General features: G+C 38.3%; 1 protein-coding gene across 1 annotated transcript in view; it reads right to left on the bottom strand.

The window, feature by feature from the left end:
* Positions 1-300: 300 nt before the first annotated feature.
* Positions 301-9,614, bottom strand: part of LOC132852817 (ryanodine receptor 3) — a 177,375-nt gene continuing 168,061 nt past the window's right edge. Inside the window, exons 91-102 of the mRNA XM_060880264.1 lie at positions 9,003-9,188; positions 7,479-7,609; positions 7,207-7,249; positions 6,879-7,006; positions 6,719-6,779; positions 6,456-6,602; positions 6,233-6,367; positions 5,878-6,034; positions 4,546-4,610; positions 3,203-3,303; positions 2,697-2,748; positions 301-1,686 (exon numbers count right to left, since the gene is read on the bottom strand). Coding sequence (XP_060736247.1) covers positions 1,591-1,686; positions 2,697-2,748; positions 3,203-3,303; positions 4,546-4,610; positions 5,878-6,034; positions 6,233-6,367; positions 6,456-6,602; positions 6,719-6,779; positions 6,879-7,006; positions 7,207-7,249; positions 7,479-7,609; positions 9,003-9,188 — 1,302 coding nt within the window. The 3' untranslated portion in view covers positions 301-1,590. The remainder of the gene's footprint in view (positions 1,687-2,696; positions 2,749-3,202; positions 3,304-4,545; positions 4,611-5,877; positions 6,035-6,232; positions 6,368-6,455; positions 6,603-6,718; positions 6,780-6,878; positions 7,007-7,206; positions 7,250-7,478; positions 7,610-9,002; positions 9,189-9,614) is intronic.

Genomic DNA, 9,614 nt, shown 5'->3' with positions numbered 1-9,614 from the left:
CAGTACTGGACTACTGCAAATCACTGCTGGAAGGTCTACCTATTAACACAATTGGTCCTCTGCAAATGATCCAAAATGCAGCTGCTCAAATTGTTTTCCACCTGCCTAAGTTCTAACATATAACCCTACTGCTGCGATCCCTCCACTGGCTTCCAGTAAATGCACGCATCGGATTCAAAACACCGCTGCTTGCCTACAAAGCCAAAAATGGACCATCTCCCTCTTACATCAAAGCTCTTATCACTCCTTGACTGCATAATTGATGTCCAGCACATCAAACTCACACGTTTCCCTGTTTGTTGTATGTGTATATTTAAAAAAAAAAAAATTAAAAAAAAAAAAAAAAAAATGAACATTTTTATGTTGATGGTATCCTAAGTCTGTAACCGAGTGAACTAGTGTATTCATCAATAGAGACTTAAAAGCACTGTTGTATGTCGGTCAGGATAAGGATATCTGCCAAATGCTGTATATGTAACGTGAATGTAAATTATATATTGGTTTTGGTTTTGCACAGTTCAAGCAAAGGTTTACAGGTGGATTGAAATCTGTGTGCAATCTGTTATTAGTCACTCCAGTAAAGCCATTGTGGATAAAGACAGTCCAAGATACAGCAAACCTGAAAGTATAACAGCTAAAGCCACTGATACTGTATACTGTATTATGTTGTCAGCATGTAAATAAATGGTGAGTAACTGGCTAAGAATGGAAGCACTTAACAAAAATGAGTCATATTCATATTTACACTCCACATGCCGTCTTACTTTTGAGGTTAAATTGACAGAGCAGCCAGATGACCAAATGAATCTAATGGCTGTGCCTCAATCAGCCATTAGTGCATTGTTTCTTATATTGTTGGAGATTTTGATTCATGACTTTCTAATTAAATCACGACATTTTAAATTTGCAATACATCATACATCCTATTTCAGAGTTACCACCTGTAAAGAAACTTTCATGATTTATTGGAACCAGAATTTTACTCTGAGAGGCTTTATACATACCTGCCCTGGGCTCATCCTATAGCTTATATAAGCAAGCGGTTTAACGAAATCTGAGCACGGCTTCAAAATGCATATCTTCTATAAATACTTCATCGATCCCATTTGGCATGTGTTTATTCTGCTCCATTTGCTCCAAAAACTGAAATAGTATTCTTGTGCATATAAGAGTATAGACTCACATGTTCTGTAACCCGACAAAACCAAGTGGTTCTTAAAGGACAAAAAACTTTGCGCAGAGGTTTCAGGGTCATGTGGCAAAAGGGATGTTTTTTCTTTCTTTTTTCTTTTTTTTTTTTTGCTGAGAAACAAATATGGAAAATAATACTGGGTAAAACAAGAATGTCTTTGCTAAATTGGCACTGTTGACCGAGGTAACAATTTGAACTTTAAATGCATCATCTAGCATCATCTGTGGTACAAAAAAAAGCAAAACATGGCACTGGGACTCCTCCTGCAAAACTGTGTGAAAGAGAAGTGCCATTTATAGTGGTTGAGAATGTCAGTGGTTTAAATATAAACTGAAAAAGCAGCTGGTATCCTGCTCACAGCTCTGAGGACAGGCTGGTGGGTTGGAATCTCACTTGCTTTAGCCCAGCTGGTCCTCATACTGTTTCCTGAAACAGTCTCCAGCTGGAAAGAAATCCCAGCATCGCTCCTGATACATCTTCCACACATACGACTCCTGTAGAGGTAATAAACGGAAACTGCTTTTAAATGTACCGGTGAGGAAGAAAAATGAATAAACGTGTTTGATTGAGCAAATTAGCAGGGCCTGAGTCTAGATGAACACAAGCGGGAAACCACTGAAAATACATGGTGGAAAAAATAGAGCAAGAATGACAACAAGAAAGGAAAAAAACAGAACCTCTACTGAGAACAAGCAACATATAAAAACTAAGCAAGATGAAGACATTTTATTAAAGGTGCCCTTCCACACAAAACCGTTTTTACTTGTATTTTTTGATATGTGTTAGGTCCATATGTGTTTGTGTCGTGAATGTGAAAACGAACTGTTACCTCCCTGGTCAGTTCTAGCCACTTAAAAGAAATAAGGGGAGAAATCAGGACAGTTGGAAAAGCTGCTCAGTGTGACGTAGTAATGATTGAGCTCATTACTATTCATGAGCTCTCCCACTTGAGACCGCGCCCCCAGAATTCGTGTAGCTCAGTGAGTTTCCTATACAGCAAGGATGGCTGAACGTCAACGGGCTTGTGAAGAAGCCATTCTGCCGCAATTCAAGGTGATTGTAAACAAATTTCCTCTAGCCTAGGCTACTTATGCTACTTATACTACTCATGCTCTCATATCCTAGCGGTTAGCCAATCGGAGCCAAGCAGCAGAGCTCATTTGAATATTCATGAGAACTGGCACAAATCGAGCTGAGTCTTCCTGCAGGCTTTCTATACCACACTAGAATGGCTTGAAACAAGGTAATCAAGGCATTTTTTCCACAAAAAAATGTTACAGAGTCCATGGTAAACTTCAGACATTACCACAAAAGTAATGAAATACGTGTGGCAGGGCATCTTTAAGCCTACTTCATGAAGACATTTCTCATTAAGCCTATTCTAGAACCAAGCCCAATATATATATTTTTTAAATAAAGAAACTTTCTGCTTACTCTAGAATTTTATATTATGGTTTAGTTTCATTGACAGAACTGGAAAACAGAAAAGGCAACCTTACTGTACCTGCCCAGTATGTTCTGTTTCATCCTTGTTGACGAGGTACATCAGGAAAAACCTATAACATTAGGCATAACAACGAGTTAACTGAATTGGCATATCTCTAAAACAGCAAGGTTTCATTTCAAGTTCTGACGGAAGCCAACATACACTAAGATGTTGTTGTTACAACATGATAATCTGGTTTTAGATTTTAGCTTTAGAAAAGACATCAGGCTGTCCATCAGTAGCTTGACCATGAAATGCTTTTAACTGAACAATGCATTATAACATTATAATGTTTAATTGCTTATATAATGTCTCATTGAGGACAAAGATAAACATGAGACGGGCATGTGGTTAGCCTAGTGGTTAAAGTGTTCGACTACCACTCGGAAGGTCGTGAGCTCAAATACCAGGTTCACCAAGCTGCCACTGCTGGGCCCCTGAGCAAGGCCCTTAACCCTCAATTGCTCAGCTGTATAAAAGTGAGGTAGAAATGTAAGTCGCTCAGATGAGAGTGTTCTACTTACAGGTAGTTTGCCAAGTTGTGCTCTTGTAATGTGTGTGTCTCAAAGCCATGTGGAGTTGTGTCAAAGTATTCATTACCAATGCCACAGATGAAGCATTTAGTCTGAAACACACAAATATCAAACCCTCATATTTTAAAGGGCCAGTACTATTAGATTTTTTTTTCTTTTGCTTTGCTGTTTGACAGAACAACCAACTTGATCGAAAATCTACAATGTGAGGTTTCTTTTGTGACAAAATCTCTCCATTTTACAACCACAGACTTTACCTATGCTATTTGGGATGTAAATTGAAATTTCAACTCAATATAATTACCCATGGCTGAATTAAAAGAGAAAAAACAACACCTAGTTGATGTAGTTTTTCTGATCGTTGCATACTTTGACATTTTTAAGAACATTTACTACTTTTCTTGCAAACTGCAAGTGCAATTGACGGTAAGGTTGTAGCCAAGACCACCATTGAGAAGTCCAAGATAAGACCGAGACTAGACAAGATCCTGTCAAAGTATTAAGTTGGTTGATGGCAAGACAAGATCAAGTTCAAATGAAAGAAAAGAGCAAGCCTTTCTTATTTCTGTTCTGCATTCACTCAGATCTTAATTCATGTGTTTCTGGTGAAATTCAATTATTCACTGTTCAGTCTTATCCTTTTGCTGCCTTGATGACTTAACCCGAGTTTGCCACAAGGGCATATTTGCTCATCCAGTAGAACAGAAATAAAGAACATTGAGCATCTCTTCAGTGGCTGGGTTAGCTACTACTTTGAACACTATAGCCATTATAGCCTTTGTGAATACTCAATTATTTTGCATATTGTCACTGTCAGGCGGAATCCTCGTATCTCCAAAACCGTTATTTTTCAGGAAATGAAAAAAACGCCGTACCTTATCTGCAGTGCACAGGGTTTAGTCCGCGTTGCAGTGGATTGTCTTGCGCTAAATTCCTGTCCTCAGACGAGCACCAGAACTAGCGGGGGTCAAGATTTTTTTTTCTTTGAGCCCAGTGTTTTGAAGACATTTACCTCAGAAGACGTGTTGATTCGTCGCGACTCTTCTTGAAGAGAAATATGCCGCGAAGCTCTCCCGCGGAGTGAGGAAGAGGTGGACAGTTGAAGTGTCCAATGGAGTTATGAGATTTGCAAGACTTTAGATTGGTTAATAACTTATAAAATAACAGACCCACGTGGGGACTGACCAATAGCATCGATATGTGAAAAAATATGAAATTGACCAAATTTGGACATACGAGGTTTCCGCCCGACACCGACGATATTTTCCTTGTTTTGTAGCTTGTACTTCTTTATAAGCATGCAAAGCAATGCTGTTCTGCTGTTGTACTCTTACCTCCATGTCCTCTTTGACTTGCTCCTGCTGGTCTCGCAGTTCTCCGAAGGCATCAATAATCAAACCTGTAGCCACACACATAAGGCTTAATTGGAGCACATTCGATAGCACATTTACTTAATAACATTTATTAGATATTAGACTATATGATATATCTAACGATTTTCACTGTGTTATCCTTACAGACCACAGCACGTACTGAATAATTTATAGTAACAGCAAGTTCTCTGCATGAGGAATTAAACGATTAAGGTCACAATAGCGACTTTATTAAATAAACACATGTACATAAATAAATGTGTTAAATTATGTGTATACATGTGTATACATTCGTATACATAAATTGTATCTTAAGTTCTTTCAGGAGAAGTCTTCATGCACTTTATTCAGCTTTTTTTTGGAATAAATCTAAAACTAAAGTACTGTATATTTGAAATATTTTTTACTGGAACATGAAGTAAGAGAAATTTCACTTGCCTAAGAGTAGCTAAGGTTCCAGGGTTTATGAAATCTAGTGTTTCAGCCATGATGTTAAATGACTTAAAATAGAAATAGTAAATACAAGTTATATGTGTTTATTTTTAAGAATCTTTACGTCTTTCTCCTCACAGAAAACTACTGTATCCCTCCTCACGTCACACACTCCTCAGCATGCTTCTAATCCCCCTCTCAGCAAGTGTCCTTCTGAGCCCTCCCAGATCCTGACACACAGTCAGAGTGACTTTAACCCACTGAGACAAAGCCAGTGTCAACCTGTCTGCTGAAACTGCCCGAGTTGCGTAGAGGCAGTGACGAAATTCTATGAATTTAATTCATACTTTAAATGTATTTTAATCCTGTCTTTTTTTTTTTTTTTTAACTCTGTCACACACTACAATTAATGTCCATTTGTGTATTCTAAAATGAGTAAAAAAAAAAAATAGTGACGTGATATACGGCTAAGTACGGTGACCCATACTCAGAATTTGTTCTCTGCGTTTAACCCATCCAAAGTGCACACACACAGCAGTGAACACACACACACACACCGTGAACCTGGAGCAGTGGGCAGCCATTTATGCTGCGGAGCCGGAGGAACAGTTGGGGGGGTTCGGTGCCTTGCTCAAGGGCACCTCAGTCGTGGCCGGGCCGAGACGCGAACCCACAACCTTAGGGTTAGGAGTCAGACTCTCTAACCATTAGGCCACAACTTCCCAATAGATGTAATAGATATAATAGATCCGATAATAACGTTACCCGTATCATTGTGAGAGTATCTCTGTACATTGTCCCAAATGTTGTGTTACATATTAAAACTACTTATTTGCCTTTGTCCACTGAATCATACTGTACCTTGGATAATGGCCAGAAGGATGACAATGACAAAGAAGAAAAAGGTGATATCAAAGAGGATGCGGTAAAGCTCATAGGGGTCACCTGCTGGATCCTCAATTTCATCTCCTATTCCCCCACCAGCACGCACACCCACGTACATGTGGAACAAATAGCACTGATAAAGAAATAGAAAAGAAATTAGTAATAAGAGCTTACCTTTGTACTGTATTTGCTGTATTGTCTTGCATGATATTTTTAAGATTTAATAAAAAGGTGACGATCTAGAGAAAATATCAAATGAGATAAAAAAAAAAATATAAGAAGCAAAAAAAAAAACAAACAAACAAACAAAAAACAAGTGTATGAAACATACAGTCATCATATCGTCACACTTCATGTCTGGTTCGTCTTCGTTCTCGCTCTTGTTGTAGAATTTACGGAAGAAGTTAAAGGCCACAACAGTGTATAGATACACAACTACAGCCAGCAGACCCACAGTCAGCACCAGCTAGAAGAATGGAAGAAGACAAAATGTAAATAGAGGATAAATTGGAAACAATATCAACAAACTGAGCTGAACATTCATGCACTGCAACCTGTTTGCCGTTGTGGGTGACAGAAGAAAGGATAGTCCTCAAAGTCTTGAAACCCATGGCAATGTCTAGCAGGTGAGCAGCAAAAAAGAAATTGTTGTAATGGCCTAGGATGGACATCGTGGTATACCACACCAGGTACAGAAAAGACTGCAAAAGAAGAGAAAAAAACAACTAATAAATCTGCCTGTGTCATGGTATCGGAGTGCACACAGACTCCTGTGAGTTACAAACAAATCAGACTAAACTGTTGTCAGAGAACTTACATTGTCTGTAAACACTACACCCATTTTCCAGATGTGATATTTTGTATCAATGAAGCTTAACCTGAGAGAAGAGAAAGTACTTTAAAAAACACTGACTACACTTTAAATTGCAGTCATTTTAATCAGAATGATCGTAAACCTTCAGTTCTGCTTTTCTCACCAGAACACCAGTGAAGCTTCTTTAGCAATAGTTTCCTCAGTAGGGTTGAAGTCCAGAGCGCTTTTGTCGAGGCCAAGCAACTCAGCGATCCGCTCTGCTCCGTACAAGTCCCCATATTTATTTATTACCTACAGAAAAATTACCCATAAAACACAAACACGTACATTATTACACAAGAAACAGCCGGTCTCAAGTTTCAAGGCTACCGTTTACCATGGCCACATTCACTCCAAAGTATAAGGCTAAATAAAAGGCTAGAAAGTTTAAGCTCTATTAAAACTATTGTCTATTTTGTCTACAAAACAAGTCATGGAGAAATTCTACTTGCCTTCCGTTTGATAAACTTATCCCAGTAATTATTAGGAAAAGATCTGTACAACACAACAAAAGGAAAGGCATTTACGATTCATAAAATAAGTACTTACAGTACATTCATGTGTTCGATTAGAAGTTATATTAATAATATTGATTTGATCAAATTAAGCTATTAAGATGTTTATGGATAACGTGAGTAGATAAGGTGAATATTTTCAAATAAGCATTAAAAATGAATTATACAGTAAATGAACAACAGTGAAGCAGTGGTCCATTTTTACTTACGGTGTGTTAATAACAAGTCTGTCCCATTGCCCTTTAATATCATCATCAGAAGGCTGTTCAGTGATATAAAGACCATCGAATTCAAGTTTCCTGGCAATTTCCTTCTCTCGCTTAAAAACAACCAAAGGCACCTGTTTAGGAGAAAGAAAAGTTCATTGACTTGGCATGCTCATTTTTGATCAAGTATACTTTAGAGCAATTGAAAAATGATGCTTTTGACTGATTTCTGATTTGACTTGAAAAACAATCATACAGGAAAGTAAGAAGAAATTACAGTGCTGCACAAAATTAACACGATAGTGAAAACTAAGAAAACTAGTGAAACACAATGGTGAACTGTGGAGTGTTACTGCTTCCTACAACAACTAGGAATTACTAAATGCATTTTCTTATTGCTCTTGCTTGCAGTTGAAGTTAAAGAGGTTCAAACCTATAACTACAATTGCACTTACGTACAGATGGATGAGAAATTAAAGCAAAAATCGGAGGATCTTGCTGGCATGCTTTGGTTCCGTTTCTCATATCATGCTATATCTTAAGATGAAACATTTCTATTCTGATAGAAAATGACCTCATCATTATCTGATGACAGATCACAGGCGTTACTGAATGGTTTGATGATGACAGTGGAAAAAAAAACTTAAATAATAAAAATATTATTATTATTATTATTATTATTATTATTATTATTATTAATTCATTCATTTTCTACCGCTTATCCGAACTACCTCGGGTCACGGGGAGCCTGTGCCTATCTCAGGCGTCATCGGGCATCAAGGCAGTATACACCCTGGACGGAGTGCCAACCTACACACACTCTCATTCACTCACGCAATCACATACTAGGGACAATTTTCCAGAGATGCCAATCAACCTACCATGCATGTCTTTGGACCAGGGGAGGAAACCGGAGTACCCGGAGGAAACCCCCGAGGCACGGGGAGAACATGCAAACTCCACACACACACAAGGTGGAGGCGGGAATCAAACCCCCAACCCTGTAGGTGTGAGGCGAACGTGCTAACCACTAAGCCACCGTGCCCCCCATTATTATTATTATTATTATTATTATTATTATTATTATTATTATTATTATTATTATGGGACATATTAAGGCACATTTGTCTAATGCCTCGAACCTCTAAGGTTGTGGGTTTGATTCCTGCACCATGTGTGTGGAGTTTGCATGTTTTCCGTAAGGGGTTCTCTTTGGTTACTCTGATTTCCTCCCCAGTCCCTAGACTTGCATTGTAGGCTGATTGACAACTCTGTAGTAGTTACAAATGTATGAGTGTGTGTGCGCGATTGTGCCCTGTGATAAACTGGCATCTTTTCTATTCTGTACCCTGACTTGTGCCCTGAGTCTCCTGGGATAGGCTCCAGGTTTCCTGCGACCCAGTAGGATAAGTGATGTAAATAATGGATGATGGACTACTCTTCTTATTCTTCTTCTTATTATTATTATTAATGTTTTAGTTCATTTTTCCCACGTGACTGTGCACGACAGTGGATGTTTGCATGTACCTTCAGATAGTAATACCCCACCACACAGAGAAAGGAGATGATAGTGTGTAGGACAGCTAGAAAGCGGAGTGTAGGTGCCATGTAACCAGTGTTCTCCTGCAGGATAAAATACTCAATGGCACTTTCATCCTCGTCTTCATTTCTCCCTGTCCATGAGTCCACCTCCTCCGACTCCTCCCCAGTTACCTACGTGTATATACGTGTATATACATAAACAACCATTTCTATATTAACATAATAAAACAATGTAGTAACAAAAAGGCGGGTTATAGAAGTAAATTTAGAGTAAATATTTAAAGTACAGTATTAAAGTAAACCATTTGTTTTTGATTTGAGTTTGTATTTTATATGACTGTAAAAGTGAGTTTTAGTGATAATGAGCAGTATCATGAATGTCGTATCAGAAGATAATAAAACTGATATCACAGCTGGAGTTGTCCTTCACAAAGCTACACAAATAATTCGTGTTGGAAAATGTTTAAATCAACATGTATATTAAATGTAAAACAAACTAGATTTGTAAAGGTCGTCGGGACAAACTTTGATGTTGGCTTTGACGATGCAAGTATTCGCAAAGGCCGGTGCTTTTTGGAGGCGAGTGGACATAAGGGT

The sequence above is a fragment of the Tachysurus vachellii genome, chromosome 10 (assembly GCF_030014155.1).
Source record: "Tachysurus vachellii isolate PV-2020 chromosome 10, HZAU_Pvac_v1, whole genome shotgun sequence".
NCBI classification, from domain to species: Eukaryota; Metazoa; Chordata; class Actinopteri; order Siluriformes; family Bagridae; genus Tachysurus; species Tachysurus vachellii.
Note: the sequence above shows the minus strand (reverse complement) of the source record. Positions and strands in the feature narration are given on the sequence as shown.